Source organism: Oryzias latipes, chromosome 24, assembly GCF_053564925.1.
Source record: "Oryzias latipes strain Hd-rR chromosome 24, Olatipes_Hd-rR_3.1".
NCBI lineage: Eukaryota > Metazoa > Chordata > Actinopteri > Beloniformes > Adrianichthyidae > Oryzias > Oryzias latipes.
This window is the reverse complement of record NC_136260.1, coordinates 1894741-1920107: the sequence shown is the minus strand read 5'-3', so window position 1 is coordinate 1920107 and position 25367 is coordinate 1894741. Positions and strand designations below refer to the sequence as shown.

The following is a 25367-nucleotide window of genomic DNA, read 5'->3' as shown; positions in this document are numbered from 1 at the left end:
ACTGCTTTCACTGTTGTACTGAGCTTCCACCTCTGTTTCTCTGCAGCATGTGAAAAGAGCAACCCTGCTATAGTGGCCTCCCTGCTAAACCACGGAGTGGCAGTGAACACTCCCTGCATTCAGGGCTGGACAGCTTTGCAGGAAGCGGTGGTCCGAGACAACGTGGAGATTTGTGGGATGCTCATGCAGGCTGGAGCCAAACACGACATTCGCAACATCTACGGCATCACACCACTGTTCACAGCAGCTCAGACTGGGCAGCTTAGCACACTGTGCTTCCTCCTCAGACAAGGTATCCTAAAAGCTCCTTCAGCTCCGTCTAGAGCTTCATCTTACTACTGCCTTAAAAACTCACTAACTTCTATTCTGCTTACTAGCACATCCACTTGGAAGAATGTATAATCAAAAAGCCAGGAGTTTTTCTTTTCGTGTGTAGCTCACACAGTACTGTGATCTGTTAAGAAGGTTTGGGATCCAGATTAACCTAAAGCAGGATGTTGGCACAAACTTGAGGACAACGTAGAAGGAATCTACTTCTGAAATGGCAAAATGAAAAGATGTGACTGAAGTCTGAGCACAGAGAAGACTCCTCCTTATGTCTCAGTAGACAGGGATTTACTGGTGTAGTTAGAACTAACATTTTTTTTTTGCTTTACGTCAGACAATATTTACTCCTACTGTGTGCTCTCTTTGCTCACGCTACTTGATAACCCAAGACATATATCGCTATCTTAAGATCCCCCTTCCTGTTTACTCTTACTTTTACTCTCCGTTCACCCTGATGATTTATCAAAAACAGTTTAATTAATTTGTCCTTTCTGTCATTATTTGGACTTTATTTTACTCCCAATACAAATGAGTTTAGCTTAGTTTAGTGTTTGTTGATGTTTGTGAAGCACCTTTGGATGATCTTGACTCTTTGTAACTAAGGTTACAAAGACAAATGAATGCTGTGTGATTCCATTGTTCCATACTTCTGCCTGTGGTTCAATTTCTGAGTTGTCACTTTAGGTACAGTTGCGTCCCTGTCTCGCTCCAGGTGCAGACGTCAACACACAGGCAGCAGATGGGGCCACAGCTATTTATGAAGCTGCAAAAAATGGACATCAGCAAATTGTGGAGCTCCTTCTTTCTCAAAATGCTGATGCCAACAAGCCTGGGAAGACAGGGCTGTTACCGCTTCACATTGCTACTCAAAAGGGGCATAACAAGTAAGTACCTTGTTTTTAAAATGGTACAATGCTAAATTGCTACAATGGATAATACCAAAAAAGTGCTAAGGAAACATTTTTCTATGAAGATTCTCCTTCATGACGGTCGTTGTATAACATGATTTCTTGCCCTTCAGAGCAATTCAGTGATGTTCAAAAGAGCAAAGCTGCAACAAAGCCAACAAATGAGAGTCTTTAACCCCTTTAGGGGTCTTTACCATTTTTACTTCAGTTTTTCCAGCACTGCTCCATGTCCCTTCCTTCTGGTGTGACCATGTCAAAAGGTGGTTAAGATCACAGCAGAAGTGGTGTAAATGGTCTTAGCTATGGCTAGGAACTCTGGGCAGAGCTGTTGCACCTCAGCATCAGCAGGAACCTGATGAGATTGTTTCAACATCTGGTGAGAATAACACCTGTATGTCTTCTACTGAGGCTTAACAGAATGATCTAACAAAGAGTCCCCCCTCCCCCCTCCCCCAACCCAAGGACAGGCTGGAGAGATGCTGGTCTGGGAAGGACTCTGTGTTCTCCTGAAAAAGCCAGTGGTGGCAGAAAAAGAAGATCTTGGCTTTTTTACTGAGACTGCTCTCCGAACAACAGTGACAAGATGACGATGATGGATAAAGTTTCACTTGTAATCTGGACAGATTGTCCTGTTCTCTGATCCAGTACAGTTGTGACGATGACAGCTTTTCATGCTGTTGTGATTGCAACTGTTGCTTTAACTCACCTGTTTTAGTTGTCACAGTGTACAGGCCACCGAACCCCCCTTAACTGTTTTATTTGAGGTTTTTCAGAATTTTTGTCTTATGTTCACATTAAGTACAACATAAGTACAACAGGAATTTAATAACTGGTGATTTTTATTTACATGTTGACAAAAACAATGATATCTATGCTTCTAAGTTTTCAAATCTTCTGAGCAGCATCTGGGGGGTATTCCAGGAAGCATGTTTAAACTAGCCTGACTTTAAACCTGAACTCTGGCTGAACTTGCTAACTCTGGGTATGTCGGTTCCAAAAGACCGGATATGAGTTAGCGTAATTATGGTCGACTTGGTAACCCTGGGATAATGCACATGCACGTCAAGTACATAAAGACATTCTCAATGGATCGCGATTTCCGGAGTCACCATGGAAACGCGTATATATATATATATATGTGTGTGTGTGTATGTGTGTCACAGTGTACAGACCACCATAGCTCTTAGACACATGGAGCTCCCAGCGGCTGCAGTCAGGTGAAATCCGGGGGCCAGAGTTGGTGACATCGAGGGGAACCTTAGGATGTTAGCTCAGAGTAAGTCCACGTTCCGTTGAGTCATGATTCACGCAGGCGGTAATGATGCCCGACGGAGACAATCAGAGGTTCTTAAGTTAAACGTAGCTTCGGTGTGTGAACTTGCTAAGTCGATGTCCGTCACTGTAATCTTCTCTGGTCCCCTGCCGAACTTAGTCAATGATGAAATGTACAGCCGCTTTTCATCACTAAACCGCTGGCTTTCTAGATGGTTCCCAGAAAACGGCATTGGCTTTGTTGACAATTGGAGCGCGTTTTGGGGAAAGCCCAGTCTCATGTGGAGAGATAACGTCCATCCTATTCTGGATGGAGCCGGCCTTCTTTCTAGGAACATTTCTGCTAGCCTTAGGCATGCAGCGTGACAACCCAGAAACGAGACCCGGGCGGTCATTAAATCACCCAAACCTATATCACCCAAACAGGAAGACTCAAAAGGACTCAAAAAGCCGTTTTATTCATACTTATTTATTGTTTTCCCGGCCCATATTCAGAATTTTAACTGAGTTTTCTAATTTCCTATCGACTATTGTTTTAGATTCTGATCAAATTGAAATAATAGGTGATTTTAATATTTATGTTGATGACCCCAGTGACTGTCTAAGACAGGGGTGCTCACACTTTTTTGTCATGTGAGCTACTTTTGAGACGGCAATGTCTTGAAGATCTACCTATATATAAAAAAAAACTGTCACCCTGGTTTCTCACCTAAGCTTGGGTCCTCTACCATCTATCTATCTATCTATCTATCTATCTATCTATCTATCTATCTATCTATCTATCTATCTATCTATCTATCTATCTATCTATCTATCTATCTATCTATCTATCTATCTATCTATCTATCTATCTATCTATCTATCTATCTATCTATCTATCTATCTATCTATCTATCTATCTATCTATCTATCTATCTATCTATCTATCTATCTATCTATCTATCTATCTATCTATCTATCTATCTATCTATCTATCGTACATACAAAGTATTTTGAGACTAAAATACTTAACATAGTATGACTTATTAATACATACAATTATTTATGTATAGATCATTCAAAAGCTACACGGTAAGAGTACGCAAGATACTTTATTATTAACAGATGAGGCGTTTTGTTACAAAAACAGAAAGCAGTGACCATCGTATTTCATGCTCTGTTAAACCGTGCAATGGGGGGAGCATGGCATTTTTAAAGCGCTGCTAGCTCCTTGGGAAGAGCGTGCCACCGAAAAAACTGCTTCCTTGGTGGGGTCGGATCCATCGGGCGGCAACTGCGGAGGCACGCAGGGCGATCTGCACCTCAATCAACACTCCAGTGGCCCGGAGTGGTCTTCTGCCGGGGACTTGACGTGCCGCGAGGCAAGTAGCGGCTTTCTGATGAGAGACAGAATTTGTATGCGTGTATTTAAACACGCATGTGCAGTGACGTATGTATCAGAGTATGTCCGATTGGCTGTTCTGCATGTCAGTCAAGTCATGTACTTCTCTGTGAGAATTTTGATTAACTGACAGATTATTTAGAAGTATACTTTATTTTTTAGGTTATCTATCTTTGCTGGCCTGCAATCTACCCCCATGTGTTTTTGTTTTTATTTTTTACCCTTGTGTCTTTGAAGATCGACCGGTGGCCAACCGGTGACCAACGTAATGAGCACCCTTGGTCTAGGAAATGCATTGGCAGCTTTATTAGATAATGTTTCACACAAAATGAAAAAGAACCCTCTCACTGTCACAAGCACTCGCTGGACCTTGTTTTAACTCGTGGTATAGAGATTAACATAATAATGGATTGGACTTGTCTGTGCTTTTTCAGACGCTGATAACTGCTGATGTAGCCATAGGTGCCAGGTCAAACCGCTGACAGCTTAGAACTTAGAAAACTTTATCTGACCTTTTTGTGTCAGAGTTTAAACTCCCATTTCAACCATTACTTGGTAACATGCATAGCGAATACTCTGAGACCAGCTACCATAGCTTCAGCCCCAATATAAGCGACAAGTTAGTCAATGATGCCATTCAAGCCCACAGAACACTCGATGTTGTTGCCCCCTATGCTTGTTAGACAAAACAGAGTAAGATCATGGTTTATAGTTTAACAATCCAAGATTTCTTTTTAGCACTATTGCTAGATTAACTCGCAGTCAGAGCTCAGTAGAACCACATTTTCCTGTTTCTCTCAGCTCTGATGATTTTATTACATTTTTCGATAGTAAAATCTCAAATATTAGACATAAGTTAAATCAAGTTATTCCTACTATCAGCCCAGAGCAGGCTGAAGCAGTAAAGCGAAGGCATCCATAGAAACCTCTGTAACATTAGACTGCTTCACTATCGTGGATCAAGCAGAAATAACATCAATTATTACGTCCTTCAAATCCTCCACCCAATTCTCACTAAACTTTTTAAAGAAACCTTCCCCCTAATTAATGATTCCATATTAACGATAATAAATACCTCTCTGGAAACGGGTTATGTACCATATCTCTTCTCAAAAAGCCCAGTTTAGATCCTAGCAATCTGGCCAACTATAGACCAATATCAAACCTCCCCTTTATTAAAAAAAATCCTAGAAAGAGTTGTAGTTAAGCAGCTTTACTGCGACCTACAGGACAACAGCCACTTTGAAGATTTTCAGTTGGGGTTTAGACCCCACCACAGCACGGAAACTGCACTAGTTAGAGTCTCTAATGACTTGTTATTGGCCTCAGAAAAGGGAACACTTTCTATTCTGGCCCTGTTAGATCTCAGTGCAGCCTTTGACACCATTGAACACAGTATTTTACTCCATAGATTAGAGCAGGACATAGGGATCAGAGGATCTGCTTTCCAGTGGTTTGAATCCTATTTATCTGACAGGTATCAGTTCGTTAATGTAAATGGACAGTCCTCTCACTGCACTCAAGTTAGCTACGGAGTCCCACAGGGCTCAGTTTTAGAACCCATCCTGTTTATGCTTTATGTCCTGCCCTTAGGAAACAATCAGGAAACACAGCATTATTTTTTACTGTTATGCGAATGATACGCAGTTGAATTTATCCATTAAACCTGACCAGAAAAACAATATCGAGAAACTGAATGCCTCCATCAGAGACATCAAGACCTGGATGACCTCCTCCTCCTCCCAGAAAAACTAAAGTCATTATACTAGGTCCTAAAAATATCAGAGATGCTCTGTCTGATCAGATTGTCTCCCTGGATGATGTAAGTATAGCCTCCAATTCCACAGTTAGAAACCTTGGGGCTTTATTTGACCAGGACTTATCATTTAAGGCTCACATATCTCAGGCTTGTGAAACTCAATTTTTTTCACCTGATCAAAAATATACTATCTAAAAGTGATGCTGAAAAACTCATCCATGCATTTGTCACATCCAGACTGGATTACTGTAATTCTATGCTAGCAGCATGCCCTAAAGGTTCTTTAAAAAGTCTTCAGCTTGTTCAAAATGCAGCAACACGATTATTAGCTGGAACTAGTAGAAGAGAACACATCACTCCTGTGTTAGTTTCACTTCACTGTCTCCCAGTTAAAATCAAGTTCTAGAACCTCCTGTTGACCTATAAGGCCTTACATGGACTGGCCCCATCCTATATTAAAGACCTTATAGTCCCATACCACCCAAACAGAACACTTAACTCACTTAATGCAGGACTGCTTGTGGTTCCTATAATTAGTAAAAGTAATGTTGGAGGTAGAGCGTTTAGCCACCAAGCCCCTGTTTTATGGAATAAACTCCCAGCTCATGGAAGAGAGGCCCACACAGTTTCTACATTCAAAGTTAGAATGAAAACATTCCTCTTTGGACAGGCTTATTGTCAGACTAGATAGTAATCGGAGCATATTTAACTTTCTATTAACATTTTTGTATTAAACTCAATAACAATGACAATTTGTTGTTATTAGGTTGTCAAGTTAGAAGCTGGTGAAAGTATGATGTACTGGGGTTCTGTCCTCTATTCCCAACTAATTTTCCTCTCCCCTACTCTTGGTTCTTTGTTAGTTTTTTTAGTCCTCCATGTCTCTGTTTGGTGCAGTGCCATTCATGCATTGTCCCTCTTTCCCACCTCTCCAGGGGAGTGGGAGTGATTCCAGATTCCAGTTGACTCGTCCGTGCTCCTGTGCCTGACCGTGTACCTCGTCTCTGCTCCTGCTGCTACACTTGGCCGTGGACTCTGCCTCTGGCTCGTCTTGCACCCCCCAGCCGAACCCCAACTCCATTTGATGAAGCTCATCTGCTGGACTATTTAAACATGTAGTTGTAGTGTTAAATAAGCTAGTTCTTCTCTAAGACTTCTGGTACATCGCCTCTCTGTCCTGGGGGAGGATCCCTCCTTCATGTGACACCCCTGAGGTTTCTTTTCTTTTTTTTTTATCTGGAATGCATTTGTTTTGGCGTTTTTCCTCACTGGGAAGGAGGGTCTAGGGGCAGGGATGCCAGTTTAGTTTAGTCTGTTTAGTTTAGTTACGCCATTACCTATTGATTTCTATGACTTCACATTCTTTATGATTTCAAGTTTATTACACAATTACCAGTCTGAAGCCCATGAAGGGGACCATTTTTGTAATATTGGGCAATATAAATAAAATTGAGTTGAATTAAATGTAATCCAGAAAAAGCCTCAGTGAGAACTGTGAGGAAGCGGTATAAGTCCTAAGATGGCTGCAGGCTTTTGTCAGAAGTCAGAGCTCTGTCTCCCCCTCTGATCATCGGTGGGAACCATCTCCAGAGTTCTAGATGCACTACTTCTCCCAGCAACCCCAGCGTCCAGTTTCTAAGTGCTGTACACAGGACTCACATTCGGCAACTCAATCACAGCATATTTAAGCTCTGCACTGAGCCTCACTCAATGCAAAGCATTGTTTGTGCCACTCTGCCTGCGTTATAGTGTATTATAACCAGATCTTATCTTCTGTTTTCTTTACCTTGTTTTGTTTTTGACACCATTTTTGCCTTCCGCCTGCCCTGAATCTTGCCTGGATCCTGACTACCCCTGTTTGTTCTCTGATGCTCCCATGCTCGTCATTGACCCCTCCCTGCCTGACCCTGATTTAGCTGATTAGCTGAGCTAATAAACCTGCTGCTAGTGGAACCAGCTGTCTGGCTGTTTTATCACAGAATACTTCGCAAAATATAAATCCAGCAGCAGGAGTTCCTACCCCGATGAACCTGGTGGCGTTTGCTACTCTGTTGCTGGAGAACGGTCGCCAGCTCCAACGTGTAACCTCGGCGACCAAAGCTGTAATGTAGCTCCTGCAAATCAACACTTTTGATCGCTCAGTCATCAACAACCCCCGAAGACGGCGCGCCTAGTCCACCTCCCGCTCACGCACTGGGGCAGAGAATGGTGCTTCCGGATAAGTTCAACAGGGTACCCCGAGCCATGCCTGGCCTTCCTTATGAAGTGTGATCTGTTTTTGTGTCCATAACCCAGCCTTTATCCTACAGAAGATGCCAAACTTTCACTGGTGTGCTCCATCCTGCCCGGAGAATTCGATTCAATTCAATTCAATTTTATTTGTATAGCCCCAATTCACAACAACAGTCGTCTCAATGGGCTTCTTATCGGTAATGAAAAAGTAAAAAATAAAATCAAATGTATCATGAATACATAGAATTCAATAGGAAAATACTAAATTGAACTAACTAAACAGACTAAACTAAACTGGACATCCCTGCCCTTAGACCTTCCTTCTCTGTTAGGAAAAACTCCTAAAAAAAACTGATTCTGGAAAAAACGAAGAAACCTCAGTGGTGCCCACATGAAGGAGGGATACTCCCCCAGGACGGACAGGCGATTTACCAGAACTCTTAGAGAAGAATTGACTTATCTAACACTACAACTACATATTTAAAGTCCAGCAGACGAGCTTCATCCAGACAGAGTTTGGGGGAAAGTCGGGAGCGCGAGTCGAGCCGGAGACAGGATCCACAGCCAGGTGTAGGAGCAGGAGTAGAGGCAAGCCAGAAACGAGGTACATGGCCAGGTACAGAGCAGAGATGAGGTACAGGGGCATTTACAGAGCAGAGACGAGCCAGAGGAAGGATCCACAGCCAGGTGTAGGAGTAGTAGTAGAGGCGAGCCAGAAATGAGGTATTCGGTCAGGTACAGGGGCACATATGAGCCAACTGGAATCTGGAAGCACTCCCACTCACCCGGGGGGGAGTGTGAAAGAGGGAGAGTACATGAATCGCACTGCACCAAACAGAGGCATGGAGAACTAAATGATGAATAATAATAAAGAGAAGCGCGAGAGTGGATAGCTGCACTCTGGACTGAAGGATCTCTACCCTTTCACTCATGCTGCACTCACACATGAGTTACCGCAGATGTTTAACCATCCAGTGGATGGCAAAGACCACGGGGAGGGGTTATTTGGCTTTAAACAGGGGTGGCAGACTGCATCCACCCATTCACTATGATTCAGAAATCTGGCGGCATCCACAGACTGGAGAATCAGCTCGCTGATACTGCTTACCAAGAGGGACTCACAGCAGAGCTGCAGCGATAACTGGCAATCCGCGATGAGGGTTTATCCTTTGATCAATTCATCACCCTCACCATTAAACTTATAACCAAATAAGAACCCGGAGGCAGCGCAACCCAGCCTCAGCCAACGCCATACCCATCTCAGCGTTTCTCCCAGGGCCTCTGGCTCCAATCAAGAGCCCATACAACTCGGCTCCACCAGGGGAGAGAGTGAGACATTTCCGCGAGAACCTCTGTCTCTACTGCGGCCAGGTCACATCTGCAACACTTGTCCCAATCGCCGCCTACAATGCTCTGCAAAATCAGTGAGTGAACCCGCTCTCACCTGTACTCTGTCCATTTCCCTGTGCTTAGAAAACTGCGTAGTGGAAACACAGGCTATGATTGATGCTGGGGCGGCTGGGAATTTCATTGACCTGGCTTTAGCTCACTCTCACCATGTCCTTTTGCTCATCAGCGACAGTACCTTAAGACCACAGGAAGGTCTGAAAACTGTGGTCCGTCGGGGTTGATCCCAGCCACCACAATTTCCAAGATCAGCTTGACAGGGGAGGTAGAGGGGTTGCTGGTTCAGTACGGGGACCTGCGAGGGGCCTTCAACAAGCAGTGTCCCATACAGCTCCCTCCACACCGGTCCTGCTATCGATCTCCTGCCTGGAGCTATGTCCACCCGAGATCGGGTGTTCCCGCTTTCCCAGCCTGAGTCAGAAGTCATGCAAGCCCGTGCTGGGAACATTGGCGGGGCGGAGGGCTATCCTCCTGGCTGGGCTGAGCCTGCATTCTCCGTGCTCCTGTGCCTGCTCTTTGATGTTGGGGAGCCCCCCTGGTGGTCCTCCTAGCCCTGGTCTGGGTGTCTAGCTCGATTGCTTAACGGGCGGATTCCACCTCAGCAGAACATAAACACACACCTGAGCACAGGTGTCAGCTAAAATTTGCACAAATATTATGTGTGACAGAATGAAATGCTTGATACGTGTTGGTTTGTATGCATACTTACATGTGAACTTTACTTGTGCTGAGTACATGTTGACATGATTGTGCGGGGAGATTTTTGGAGCCAACAAGTATGTTTGTAACACTTGAGTGTGTGGACAGGCCCCTTTTGACTAACATTTACATTAGGCAGTAATGATGATAAACTTCCAGCATCTTGTTGCGAAATAATTGTACCCTCCACCACCACTTTTGTAATCATCCTCCAGATTTCCTTAACTCCCTTTTCCCCCTTTCTTCTGTGCCCTTACCCCCTGTTTCCAATATCCCTCCCTTCTTTCCTCTTCTTCTTTTCCGTCAGTCTCAGTTTAATTTAGGTCAGTTTAACCTAAATTACAAAAAGGGTTTATACAAATACACACCTAGTTCGTTAGAAGATCCAGAACCCCCTGTAACAGTAAAATCTGTCTGCTCAGCTGTTCGACTGTTTAGTTAGAAAGAAAATAAGAAGAAGTCATGCAATCCTACAGCCGAGAGGGGGTTTCCAAAGGGCTTCATCCAACCTTCTACAAGGAATCTATCTTCTTCCTTGTTAAGAAGAAGGTTGGTGGTCTGAGGTCATGCATTGACTACCGCAGCCTTAACGACGTCACTGTTAAGTACAGTTATCCCCTGCCTCTGGCTCCTGCATCTCTGGAGCAGCGCTGCACAGCTTGGTTCTTCACAAAGTTGGATCTAAGGAGTTCCCACAACCTGATCCGCAGTCGAGCAGGGGATGAGTGGAAGACCACCTTTTCGATTACCGCAGGACACTGAGTATCTGGTCATGCCCTTTTGTCACTGTAACGTCCCCTATGTGTTCTAGGCGTTTGTCAACGACATGCTGCAGCGCTTTGTTGTCGTCTGCATCGACGACATCCCGATTTACTCTGACACGTTTGAGGAGCACATTGCGCATGTCCGGCAGGTGTTACAGTGACTGAACACAAACTTTTTGTAAAAGGGGAAAAATACAAGTTCCATAAGACCTCAGTCACATTTCTGGACTATGTGATAAGTGCGGCTATGGTGTAGGCGGTACTGCAGCAGTTCACCAACTTCTACCTTTCATTCGTGGCTTCAGCACAGTAGCGGCACCTCTCACCTCTCTCATGAAGGGCGACTGCTCTGGCGGCTCCTGAGCCCTTCCAGACACTAAAACAGCACTTTTCCCGGTCGCCCATCCTCCATCACCCGGACCCAGCCAAGCAATTTATCGTGAAGGTGGACGCCTTTGACACAGGGGTCGGAGCCATGCTCTCTCAACGCCATGGTCAGCCAGCCAAGATATTCCTGTGCGCCTACCTTTCCGGGAAACTTAAAAATGTGGTGCTGAACTATGACGTGGGCGACCAGGAACTGCTAGTCAAGAAGAAGGCGTTCTCTGAGTGGATTCACTGGCCCAAAGGGTCAGCTCAACCCTTTCTGGTTTTAACTGAACCACAAGAACCTGGAATACAACAAGTCCGCAAAGCGGTGTAACCCACGGCAAACACTTTAGTCCCTGTTCTTTTCACACTATCGGTTCCAAATCACATATCCCTGGGCTCCAAAAGTGGAAAGGCTGATGCACTGTCACATCTCTACAACACCTCTCCTGACGAACAAGTCGCACCTGAACCTGTCAAGCCCTCATCATTGATCCTGGCTCGTGTTGAGTGGGACATAATAACCAAGTTGACTGAACACAATGCTGCTGAGGCTCCAACGCCGTCCTGTCTGGCCGATAGGGTTCCTCCATCCCATCGGCAACAGGCTCTCCACCTTGTTCTTGACTTGCCTGCAGCCGGACAACCAGGTATGGCCAGCACACATGCTTTAACTGCAAACTATTTCTGGTGGCCCATGCTGCAGACATGGCCCAGTACATGACCCAATGAACATCCTGCCAAATACACTGACCAAAAATATAAACCCAACACTTTTGTTATTGCTCCCATTTTTTATGGTATGAACTCAAAGATGTGAAACATTTTCCACATACACAAAATAACCAGTTCTCTGAAATATTGTTCACAAATCTGTCTAAATCTGTGATAGTGAGCACTTCTCCTTTGTCAAGACAATCCATCCCACCTTACAGGTGTGCCATATCAAGATGCTGATTAGACAGCATGATTACTGCACAGGTGTGCCTTAGACTGGCCACAAGAAAAGGCCACTCTGAAATCTTCAGTTTTCTTTTATTGAGGTGGTCAGGGGACTCAGACAACCAGTCAGTATCTGGTGTGACCACCATTTGCCTCATGATCTGTGACACATCTCCTTCACATAGAGTTGATCAGGTTGTTCTTTCTGTGGTCAGGAGAGCCCACACAGTTACCAGCAGTGGACAAGTGGTTCCGCTGCTGTGAGGAGTCGTGGGAGGCGTCTCATGTACAGCTCCGGCATGCCGTCCATCTGACCCGAGAGCAGGCAGATTGGCACAGATGGGAAGGTTCCCATCTGGTTTCTGTTCAGTGGGTCAGGCTCTCTCCGACTATGGCTCCCCTGCAAGAAGTTCCTAGGTGTGTCCATTCCAAATACTCAAAAAGATCACTCCTGTGTCCTACCATCTGCAGTTACCTCTTGAATACCGCATCTCGCCCCCCTTCAATGTCTTGCTGTCGAAGCTAGCCGGTGGACCTCCGGATGGAGGGTCGCAGTCGGAGCCCTCTGATGTCGGCATGTCCCCCTTGATGGTTCATGGCGAAGTAGCCTATCTTGTCTGGGAGATCCTCGATTCCTGCCGCCAGAGGGGTCTGCTTCAATATCTGGTGGATTGGGAGGGGTACGGCCCAGAGAAACACTCCAGGGTCACCGCTGACGAGATTCTTGACCTCTCCCTGATAACCACTTCCCCCAAAGCCACCCGGAAAGGCCAGCACCCTGACCTCGTGGTTGACCTCGGCGTCGGGGGGGGCCCCGTACCTAAAGGCTGTCCGCAGGAGGGGGGGCTTTGTCAGAGGTCAGAGCTCTGTCTCCCCCTCTGGTCACTGGATTGAACCATCTGTAGAGTTCTAGATGCACTACATCTCCCAGCAATCCCAGCGTGCACTTTCTGACTGACTCACACCTGACTCTCATTCCCCGAATCAATCACAGTCTACTTAAGCTCTGCACTGAGCCTCACTCAGTGTGAAGTATTTCTTGTGCAGCTCTTCCTGTATTACAGAGTGTTAGATCCAGACCGGATCTTCTGTTTTCCTGACCCTGTTTTGTCTTTGACTACATTTGCCTGCCGCCTGCCCCAAATCTCGCCTGGATTCTGCCTACTGTTTTTTCTCCTTTGATTCCATGCTCATTGTTGACCCCTCCCTGCCTGACCCTAATTTGGTTTTGTGGACTTTCAGCTGAGCTAACAAACCTGCTACAATTGGATCCAGCCGTCTGCCTGTTTTGTGATAGTTTTATTAATATCTTTAAAGATATCCCTGCTCAGATTTTACCTGCATCTTTTATTTATACAGCTGATAACAGCCTACAGTCTTCCTTAGATGAAGTGGCTCCACCACCACACCAAACTATCAAGAACCACTTCTAAAACCCTATGGAAGACTGATGACATTGTCAGAAACAGGAGAGCAGAGAGAAGATACAGCAAGACAGAATAAAATCATTAGGAAATTTTAAAAGAAAACTCAGAACTTTCTACTTTTCAAACCTCATTTCAGAAAACAAAAATAATCCCAAGTTGCTTTTTAAAGCAATTGATATTTTAATAAACAAAATTTCAAAAAGTCCTCCATGCAATTATCTAATGCCCACTTCATGGGTAAAATCAATGCTGTGAGATCTAATACTTCATCTGCACAATACTCTTGTTTTTAATAGATCACCAGAGTTGTTTTTACCAGAAGAAACACTAGCTGCGTTTACATGGACAAAAGTAATCGGAAAGAACGCCTGATCGAAAGAAAAATGCATCATGTAAACACGCTGTTCGGAATAGTCTGTCCCGATCAGACTCGTTCAGATCAAAATTTCTTTTCAATCGAGATAGGTGGGTTATGCCGATTGTTTATCCGATCGTGTTGCATGTAAACAGTTCATTCCGATCGTGTGTCGATCTTGTGATTACGTCACGGTGTGGTGCTTCAGAGAAAGCTTTGGAGCGCATATGGGACCGACTGGCTACTCCACGCGAGTGAACCGTATCTGGGAGCAGAGCAGCCGGAGTTCTATAGCTTTGTGTTTGCCGCTCTGGGTCAGCAGCTGCCGGACTCAGGAGAACCGTGTGTCCGAGCAGAGCTCGGGCCGCCAGCTCACTCAGCGGCTTTGGGGCGGTGTGTGAGCTTTTCAAAGCAGAAATGCTGCTCAGTCCTTAGAAACCGTTCAAACAATCACCTGGATTTGTGTGTCCAGTCGTGTCCCGACAAAATAAAGGCTGATGTTATTCCCACATGTTTATGTGCAGCCAGGATGCAGATTGCAGCATTTCCCGCATGGATTTTGTGTTCATCCAAGGTTAATGTTGTTAGCCCGTATTAGCCTTCTCCTTACCCTGGCTTCTTCCAGCTCCATTCTTCCACAAAAAAAGCGCTGACCACACGGATTAAAAATAAAATGATGAGCGAACAGGTGCTTGATAATAACATTAATAAAAGTACATTTAGAAGATCATCTCATATTTTACCGAGCTGCTGCATAAATGTATATGAGAGCAAAGGTTTGTTTACTGTGGGACTCATTTCCTCTTCCAGTATTTCAAACACTACTGCGCATTTGCGAATGATTTATTCCGACCGAAAGTGTGACCCATGTGAACGTTTGTTCTAATCGGAAAAAGGTTTTCTGGGCCCATGTACACGGTTGAATTCTAATCTGACCATTGATCCGATCAAGATATTTTGCACATGTAACCGCGGCTACTGGGGAGTTCTGTCCTGGTTGAAGCAAAATTGCTTGGACATGTTTTATCCCAAATAAATGCCACAATCTGCCTTTTGGATCCCATTCCCACTTCACTTTTTAAAACAGTTAATGGATTCTTTGAGTCAGAGCTTTAAAATATAGTAAACTGCTCTCTTAAGACGGGTGTCTTCTCCTCTGCCTGTACGATGGCAGTGGTCACGCCCCTTCTGAAGAAGATTCATTTAGATCCTAAATACCCTGGATAACTATAGAGCTGTATCCAACTGTCCATTTTTAAGTAAGATTATATAAATAATTGTAGCTATGCTACATGAGTTTAAAAATAACCCAAAAACTTTAGAAAAATATCAGACTGGTTTTAGGACAAACCACAGTACAGGGGTGTCCACATGAAGGAGGGGTCCTCCTCCAGGTCGGACAGGTGATGTACCAGAACTCAGAGAAGAATTCACTTATTAACTCTACAACTACATGTTAAAACAGTCCAGCAGATGAGCTTCATCCAGATGGAGTTGGGGGACGGCTGGGGGTGGCCAGACGCAGGATCCACAGCCAAGTGTATGAGCACAGATGAGCCAACCAATTTATTCTTCTTTTTAATTATATTTTAGATATAAAGTCAGGTATGGCAGAAAGTGCCTCACAGCTCAAACAGGACAAAACTGAAGTTCTAGTCATCTTTCCTGAAGACACAAGAGATAATTTTGCCTAAACTCCAGAAATTTAAACTACCTCCTTGTGTGAGAAACCTGGGCATACTCTTTTAATCTGAGTTGATCATACATATTAAAAGACAGGATTTTATCACCTTAAAACATTGCCATTTCCTCTCTCTTGCCAGCACAGAGGTGCTGATGCGTGCTTTTAGTTTTAGTAGGTTAAATCATTGTAATGCTCTGCTCTCTGGTTTACCCAAAATCTTTCGCAAGCCTACAACTTTTACAAAACTCAGCAGGACAAATTCTGACAAGGATCAGGGGGCGGGAACACATAACAACCATTTTTAATTCGCTGTTTGGTTCCAGGATTGTTTTTAAAGTTACCTAATAATTTATAAGTATTTTAATGGTTATGGTCCTTCTTATTTAATCTACTTTTAAAGTATGGGCCCTCGCTGACCCTTAGGTCCTCCGGTGCTGGCCGTTTAGTTGTCCCTAAGGCGAGGACCAAAACTTACTCCAGCAGGCTGTTCTGTGGAACAGCCTGCTGGAGAGCCTCAAGAGGCTGAAGACCCACCTTTTTAATTTCGCTTTTGGTTGATCTTATCTGCTTATTTACTAATTTATTTATCATTTTTAATATATATTGTTTTATGTATTTAATTTTAACATCCTATTAGAATTTTGGCCCCAATGATTCTACCAGGGATGTCTGGCTTGGTCAATGGTTGTTGCCATGGTTGCCGGCCTTACTGGGGCAGTCAGGGTCCAGTCTTTCAGCCTCACAGCTGTGGAGTGGACCCCATTGCTGTCCTGGTCTGGGTGGGCGCTGTGGCGATGTTCTGTGGTTGAGCTGGCTCCCGGTATGAAAAGATTCACCAAATACTGTTTCTTCACAGCAGAGCCAAGCCTTAAGTTTCTTTTAGGAGTTATTTTTACAAGTATTAATTTTTTATTGGTAATGGAATGTATGTGTTAAGGGAGGCGAGGGGCGAGGGTAAAGAGTGGGTATTTTTTTTTTGTGATACCTATGTATGTTTTTGTTTTAAATATAAAGCACTTCGAGCTGTGCAATGCATAAGAAGGACTTTTTATGAATAAAATTTGATTTAATTTGACACAGCCTCTGTTCCCAGGACAATTCTATCAAATGTTCATTTAATATTTGATAGAGTTTAAGCTGTGTAGGGGTTCAGCATGATTATCCCTTCTCTTTCTCACCTTGCACATTGGGGGTTTGTCCTTGAAGCATGAGGAATTCCCCCAACATCTATGAGTTCATCTTCCTCAAAGTAATTTGGCAGTTTGATCTTGGATGAAGAACTCCCTTCTTGTCAGAATGATGGAGAAATAGAAAGTGCAGCTTCTCCTATAGACAGGTTGATTACTGAGACAAGGTAAGAAGCTTTTGATGCCTTGGACCTTTTGCTTTTTATCTTCAGAATTTTTTATGACTTATGGGTTGGATCAGGCCTTTAGCTAACACATTATGATACAGAGTCTCTTTTCTGACCTTTTCATCCTTGTTCTGTGTACTCACTCCTGTGTTACATCTTGTTTTAAGGATTGTCACCATGTTGATCCCGGTCACCCTTAAGGCAAGAGTCCGGCGGAGTGGGATCAGCCCACTGCACCTGGCAGCAGAGTACAACCGTAACAACGCACTGATGATGCTGATCGATGCAGGCTTTGATGTCAATGCTCAGCTGTCCGAAGAGCGGTCCAGGCTGTTTGAGGATCGCCGCAGCACGGCACTCTACTTCTCTGTCATCAACAGCAACATTGATGCAGTCCAGACACTACTGACCTTTGGCGCTGACACAAACCTGGATGTGTTTAGGCCTCTTATGGTGGCTGCCAGGCAGGGCTGCATGCAGACCATCACCCTGCTTGTGGAACATGGTGCCGACATTAATGCCAGCATCCCCACCCACCCCACCACCTTCCCTGCTGTCTTCATGTTTTCCATGAAGTACCTTCCGATGTTCAAGTACCTGCTAGACCACGGAGGTGATGCTCAGTCCTGTTTCAACTGTGTTTATGGCAACCAGTCTCATCCTGAGGTCAAAATCACCCGATCAGAGTGGAACGAGCCACACAACCAACTCCTGCCAGAGACACACCAAATAAAAGGAGTTCAGGTAAGAGTCTACACACATGATAGCGTGCTCTCTAAAGCTGTGTTCACACTGAACGTGATTTGTGTGGCAGAGGCATCCAGTTTCAGTGTTGAGTTCATGTACAGATGCAATCTGAGGTCCAGCGGCAGATTTGAGCATTGTGGTGGGATTTGGCGTCCAGACTTAAAATATCAGAACCTTAGCAAAGATGGCATGTCGCTTCAACCAATCAGGGACTCTGCTTTGACTTGTGGTGTGTTCAATGACACGATCAGCGGGTGGAGTCCAAAACCAACACGGGGGATAAACTGAGTGTTCTCGTCCTGAACTTTGTGATATTTTTCTTATGAACACATTTTCGGACAAGAACCAAGCAGCAAATTTGTCGCGTGTACAAATAGAGGCAGCAGAAGCAATTTTGACGCATGAATTGCGTTTCGTGTGAACACAGCATTACACAGATGTGGTTGCAGAGAAACACAGAAAAGAGGGAAGGGTCCAACAGTCAAAGTAAAGCAAAGATTATTCATTCAGAAGGAGGTTTGAAAGGAAAGGAATAATCTATTGGGAGAAAAACAAACACAACAAAGGCCAGACTGACCTTGTAATCCAGAAGAATGAAAACAAAGAAACTTGACTTTTAACGGGTTGGTTGCAAAGAAAATCTATCAGTGAGCCAAAAAAGTATTTAGTCAGCCACCAATTGTGCAAGTTCTCCCACTTAAAAAGATGAAATAAGCCTGCAATATTCATCATAGGTATATCTCCTCTAGAGCAGTGATGTTTTGGAGCTGTCGCTGGGAAACACAGACTTTCAACTTCCTCCAAAGATTGTCTATGGCAGGGGTGTCAAACTCATTTTGGTTCGGGGGCCACATTCAGCCCGTCTGATCTCAAGTGGGCCGGACCATAACATAAAAGCAAAATAACAGCTTTGTTTTAGTTTTTTTACTCAGTTGGAAAAAATGCCTCAATCAACATAGTAGCCTAATCACTTGGGGCCAATGGATATCGAATAAAATTAATTTCAATTAAAAAAAAGTTGGTCTATTTAATTTTCTACAGACTGAATATTTTACATCTGACACTTAAGGAATCCAGAAACTTTTCTTTATGGTGAGTCTCTTAGTGGTGCTGAATGTTATATTCTTTGAGCACTGCAACCTGTTGATGACATGACAAGCATGGGGGTTTTGCATTCAGCTTCGTGAAAGAAAAAAAACTCTGCCCATTTTTCCTGGAAATCCACTTCACTTTTTGACAACATTTTGGTCATTAGGGTGTTGCTACTGATCATCCTTATAGGAAGACAACAGCGGTAAGGCTCATGGGGAATCAAAGTGTATCTTACCCAGACACAGCTGTTAGGTTTCACTTTTATCACATGCAAAGATATGCTCATGTACCTGTCTTGCCTTTCTTTTGCTCCCCCTAGTGGCGGAATTGCGCATTTCGGCTATTTCTTAAAAAAATCATAACTCGCCACAGGAATGGACTAGAAACTTGCTTACTTTTATAAAGATCCTTATTATTTTTACTTTTCATGTGTGGGCCGGACTTAACCACCTGGCAGGCCGGATACGGCCCGCGGGCCGTATGTTTGACACCCCTGGTCTATGGGGTTGAGATCTGGAGACTGGCTAGGCCACTCAAGGATATCAAAATGTGTCTTATGAAGCCACTCCTTCGTTACCCGGGCAACGTGTTTGGGATGGTTGTCATGCTGAAAGAGCCAGCCACGTTTCATCTTTAATGCCCTTGCTGATGAAAGGAAGTTTTCACTGACTATACAGGGGCCCATTCATTCTTTCCTCTACACGGATCAGTCGTCCTGGTCCCTTTGCTGAAAAACAGCCCCAAAGCATGACATTCCCACCCCCATGCTTTACAATAGGTATGGTGTTCTTTGGATGCTGCTCACCATTCCTCATCCTACAAAACACGACCAGTAGAGTTCTTAGCAAAAAGTTCTATTTTGGTTTCATCTGACCATGGGACATTCTCCCAATCCTCTTCTGGATCATCAGCACTGCAGGGTTTGAGTCCCTGGTGGTGTAGTGTGTTACTGATGGTAGCCTTTGTTACTTTGGTCCCAGCTCTCTGCAGGTCATTCACTAGGTCCCCCATGTGGTTTTGGGACTTATGTTCACAGTTCTTGTGATCATTTTGAACCCATGGGGTGAGATCTTGGAGGGAGCCCCAGATGGAGGGAGATTCTCAGTGGTCTTGGATGTCTTCCATTTCCTAATAATTGCTCCCACAGTTGATTTCTTCACAGCAAGCTGCTTATGTATTGCAGATTCAGTCTTCCAGCCTGCTGCAGGTCAACAGTTTGGTTTCTGGTGTCCTTAGACAGCTCTTTGGTCTTGGTTTGGAGTGTGAGTGTTTGAGGTTGTGGACAGGTGTCTTTATATAGATAACCATTTCAAAGGCAGACAGGCAAAGACAGAGGATCCTCTACAGAAGAAGTTACAGGTCTGTGTGAACCAGAACTCTTGTTTGTTTTTAGGTGACCAAATACTTATTGTCCACCATAATCTACAAATAAATAATTTGAAAATCAGACAATGTGACTTTCTGGATTTTTTTTCTCATTTTGACTGTCATAGTTGAGGTGTGCCTATGATAAAAAATGACAGGCCTCTGTCATCCGTTTTAAATGGGAGAACTTGCACAATAGGTGGCTGACTGAATACTTTATTGCACCACTCTATATGCTTGAATGCTCAAGGGTTCAGAGGGTCATTTCCTTTGTAATTGTGGTTTTGACAAAAAAGTTGGAAGTGCATTGAACTACTATCAGAACCAGTCAGTCACTTCCTTTTTGACAGTGGAAACACTAATATTACACGAAGCCTTAATTGTCATGTCTCGTCATTCTTATCTTTTGTCCTGAGTTGTGCACTTTTGGTCTATGTAGATAAGTGAAGATAAATGTAGATAAACGTAGATGAATGAAAGCGAGACAGAGAAATACTCTGTCTCGCTTTCATTTATCTACGTGAGCTTTTGTTTGACACCCATCACCCACTTCTACACAAACTTTGAGTAATCAAACCTCTGAACCACAAGGAGAGACAATCAGCAAAATGGTGTGGTGGGAGGCATTACAGCCTCTCATCACAGCTTCAACATTAGAACTGAAGTCATTCAGGTGTTGGTGGCTGGGGTTAGGCCCCTCTTATTGTGTCATTCTTGTATTTATTAACCTCCAAGGCTGGTCAAACCTCAGATACAGAAAAATCAATTCAGTTTCTGTCCTGGTCCTGAAACAGTGGATCAGCTCTACACTCTTCAGGGTGCTGCAGGGTTCGTGGGAGTTCGCTCATCAAGTCCACATGTGTTTTGTGGATTTAGAAAAGGCATTAGACCACACCCCCCGTGGTGTCCTGTGGAGGGTGCTCTGAGAGTATAGGGTCCGGGGAGCCTTAATGAGGGCTGTCCAGTCTCTGTATGGCCCGAGAAGGAGCTTGGTTCGCATACCCGGTAGTAAGTCAGACCTGTTAGCGGTGCATGGTGAACTCCGACAGGGCGGCCCTTTGATACTGGTTCTGTTCATAGTTTTTAATGGACAGAATTTCTAGGCCCAGCCAGAGGCTGGAGGGGTCTGGTCTGGGGACTACAGGAGTTCGTCTTGCTCTTTGCAGATGATGTTGTCCTGTTGGCTTCATCAAGCCAGGACATCCATCATGCACTGGGGCGGTTTGAAGTGTGAAGTGGCTGGGATGAGGGGACAGCACCGATAAGTCTGAGGCCATTGTTCTTGACCGAAGAAAGGTATTTTGCCCTCTCTGGGTGAATGGAGTGTTCTTGCCCCAGGTGAAAGAGTTAAAATATTTTGGGGTCTTGTTCACGAGTGAGGAGAGACCGGAGCGTGAGATTGACAGGCAGATTGGAACAGCATCTGGCGTTATGCGGTCGCTGTACAGGTCCGTTGTGGTGACGAGAGAGCTGAGCCAGAAAGCAAAGCTCTCATGATGTGACCAAAAGAATGAGGTCAGTAGCTGAAATGAGCTTTGTCAAAGTTATTTCTGAAAACCCAAGACAGTAATAAGAACAGATGCAAGAGCCCAGTAACCAAGAGCAGGAAACGTACAATTGTCCAATACCTCTGCCTCCTACGGCTCAGCTGATGCCTGTCTGACCGCCCATTTTATGTAGAATTGGTTGCCCTTGTTACAGAAAAGAATTATGAATCTAAGAGATGCTTGGTTAAAAAAACACTTGTTTAAACTTAACGCTGCAGACATAGGAGTGTTAGGTCACAGATCCTGAATTAGGTCTTATCAGTTTGTATCCCAAACTCCCTCTGCTTTCTCAGACTCGTTCCAGATGGTATATGGAGAAAAACAGGTGAAAAAAAATCCCAACACAGCAGCCTTCAATATGTAGGTCGACAGAGTTCAAAAAGCTGTCTTAAAAACAGCAGTTAGAATGATAATAAAGAAAATAAAGTATACACATCTAACAAGCTTGCTTCCATAGGGTGGCTGGGTGCTCCCTTAGAGATAGGGAAGAAGCTCGGTCACGCGGAGAGAGCTCCTCTGGATGTGGAGCCACCTCAACTGGCACCACATCCAGAGGAGCCAGTTGAGTTGGCTCAGGCTTCTGGGCCGGATGCCTACTGGACGCCTCCCTGGGGAGGTGTTCTGGGCATGTCCAACTGAGCAGAGAACCCGGGAAAGACCCAGGACACGCTGGAGACACAATGTCTCCCAGCTGGCCTGAAAACACATCAGGGTCCTCCCAGAAGAGCTGGAAGAAATTACTGGGGAAAAGGAAGTCTGGGCATGTTTGCTTAGAGTACGACCCAGGAAGTCTTTGCTTAACTGAAACTGTTGCAAATATGAACTGCCACTTCTTTTTGTTAGTTTGATTTAACCCTTGTGCTATCCTAGGAATTTTAACATTGGGAGTTGGGTCATCTAGACCCACTAGACAGTGCTCTGAACCTTTTTTCTTCAATGATTTGTGATCTTCACTGGTGTCCATGGATTACATGAAATCTTTCCACCTTCATCCACCTTTGTCATGGTAGGGAGAACACATCAGTGGTCATCTTGACCCCATAGGATAGCACAAGGGTTAATGCTAATCAAGCATTGATGGTTGCACACAGTGGGACTCGATCATGATCATCTTCTTTCACTAACTGATCCATTCATTGATTGACAGTTCTGTGACATGATTTCGGTTCCAAGCATCTCCCGGTGGGCTGGGCCAATCATTGACCTCCTTCTAGATTACGTTGGTGATGTGGCTCTTTGCTCCAGACTGATGGAGCACCTGGATAGCTTCTCTGATTGGAGCAACATCAAAGAGAAAGCAGGTGACCTGGTTCCTGACATTTACTAGTTTCTGTGGTCCTAGTTCTGGTGTGACGTGTGCTTTGTCTTGCAGCCCCCCCACGCCCACTGCTCCAGCTTTGCAGGCTGCGGATTCTACAGATGGTCAGACACCAGAAGCTAAAGAGGTTACCTCTTCCTGCAAGTCTGATATGCTTCCTTAAGCACCAAGAAAGATGGCTGGATGACTGCTATTCTGTCTCCACTTGAACTGCTGGGCTACAGCGAGAGGATTGGTGTGATGTGTGGATGCTGCCGCTGCAGATGATGAGGATGATTATGGGCCCCAGGTCGCCTTTGATGTGCCGTGACAAACTCTGATGATTGATATCCCTGCTGAGCTCACACCATGACTTCATTAGCTGATGTGGTGCCTTTGTCCCAGTAATCAGCCCTCTCTGTCTGTTGTAACATGTCTCATACGCAATGACTACATTTCCCTACGCGGAGGAATACAGGGATTGTCTTTTTATCTGCCCACTCCAGGTTCGGTGTGTAGGCGGCTAATCGAAGCGATATGAAATAAAGCTTCAAGGTCCTTCTATGAGTTATTGTCATTCTGTCAGGTGACTGAGTTATTGTCAGTCCCCTCAGCTATCAGGCTGTTTAACAAATGTGCCTGATATAAACAGATATTTTATAAATTGTTATTGTATTGTTATTTACTGTGTTTTTTGCTGCCGGAATTTCATAAAGTTCTATCTATCTATCTATCTATCTATCTATCTATCTATCTATCTATCTATCTATCTATCTATCTATCTATCTATCTATCTATCTATCTATCTATCTATCTATCTATCTATCTATCTCTATCTTGATACTTCAGTAGAGACTGTCAATACGAGGTGTTTACACTCAAGGAGGGGTCTGCAGCATGAAGCAGGTGGGGTGACAGTTTGTCCCACTGTGACCTATCCGTTGTCTGAAGTTGGCTTCCTGTTTGGGACTTGGAAAAGATCTCTATCAATAAAGTTTTCTTTGCACGGACTGTGAGCCTTTTTCCATTAAACAATGAGCATCAGGCAACACCCCACTTTCACCTGTAGAGGTACGCCTGCCCACAAGGCTGATCCACGTCACTCCACAGTTGCTTCCCTTCATCAGAAGTTTCATGCACCCAGCCAACCTATCAGAATGAAGAATTACACTGCATTTCCCATGATCAATCATCTCACAGTAACATACAGACTCTGGGTGGATGATGAGAATGGATGGATTTTAGAATTAGCCAAACTGTCTTTGACACCTGTAACAGAGAGATGAATGCAAAGCTTTGCCTCAAGGCCCCACCTAGCTTCCCATTCATGTCAGAACTTCTCCGATACATGGCACGATGTCTTTCTTCTTGTTGATCTCACTATCATTTCAGGTTTCTGAGCTAAATATATCCTTCAATGCTGATGTCTGAGAAGTTGCTGTGACCATTAGTTTAATCAATGTCCCTAGTGTCAACAGTGCAAGATTACAAATACTGCAATGTCGATACTGCAGATGTTAATATCAGATTCTGTAGAAGTTGCTGCAAATATTGATGTTTCAGATGTCAACGTTGCAGGTATCATTACCAATGGTTTTTAGATGCAACTTGGCATCATCTGCAGAGAACATCACAGCAAGCTCTGTGCTAGAATAGTCTGTTTGACCAATGAGGGTGAAAAAGCCAAAGAAGACTTCCTGTCTCAGCTCATTTTGTGAGAACCAGAATATTCAAACAGGAAGTGCTTAACTTTGTTTCAACAACAGAGCAGAGTAAACAAGCAAAGACATTCTGCTAAAATACACAGGCTGAAGAATGGCGTTCAATTTTTATTTGTAAAGCCCAAAATCACAACAGTCGTCTCGATGGGCATGCGTTCAATTCCACCACCCACACAGGCAGAGAAATTCACATCCTTTATTTTGATGAAATAATATGAAATATCGACATTAAATTGCGCAGTGTCACAAAAAAGTCACCAGTTAGGCAAAACTGAAGCTTTTCTTGCAAATCACCCTCTTGTAGAATAAAAGCATTGACCCGAGGTCACATTTGTGTTTAAGGCATTTTAGCAGTCGGATTTAGAAGTATGCAGGTGAAAGCTGGGTGTCGACAAGGATGAAGGGGCCAGTGAAGAAGATCCTCAGGTTCTGGGCCTCTGCTGGGCGCGCTGCCTGTAGTCCGGCAGGTGATGGAGGATCCAGGCTGCAGGAGTCAGCATAGCTGCTGCAAACACCATCATGACAAAGACGCTTTGCTGTCAGAAACAAAGCAGAGATAGAGAAACTCAGCCTATCAGAAGACGCTGCTCTGTAAAGACAGAACTTCCTGAGCATTAGTTCCTTTCAGGTGAAGCTAGGCTCTCAGGATCAACCAGTAGGTTCTGTGAAGCCTTGGACCAACTGAAAAGGTTTGGACTGACGCAGCATTAGCAGATAC

At 44.4% G+C, this 25367-nt stretch overlaps 1 protein-coding gene across 2 annotated transcripts in view; it reads left to right on the top strand.

Annotated features, from left to right (window-relative positions):
* The window catches only part of LOC101169259 (ankyrin repeat and SOCS box protein 2), a 29835-nt gene extending 5896 nt beyond the window's left edge, over window positions 1-23939 (top strand). For both annotated transcript variants that reach the window (XM_020714619.2, XM_004084012.4), the window contains 5 exons: window positions 47-292; window positions 1040-1211; window positions 17048-17624; window positions 22779-22932; window positions 23004-23939. In XM_020714619.2, coding sequence (XP_020570278.1) covers window positions 47-292; window positions 1040-1211; window positions 17048-17624; window positions 22779-22932; window positions 23004-23158 — 1304 coding nt within the window. In that variant the 3' untranslated portion in view covers window positions 23159-23939. The remainder of the gene's footprint in view (window positions 1-46; window positions 293-1039; window positions 1212-17047; window positions 17625-22778; window positions 22933-23003) is intronic.
* The last annotated feature ends 1428 nt before the right edge of the window (window positions 23940-25367 follow it).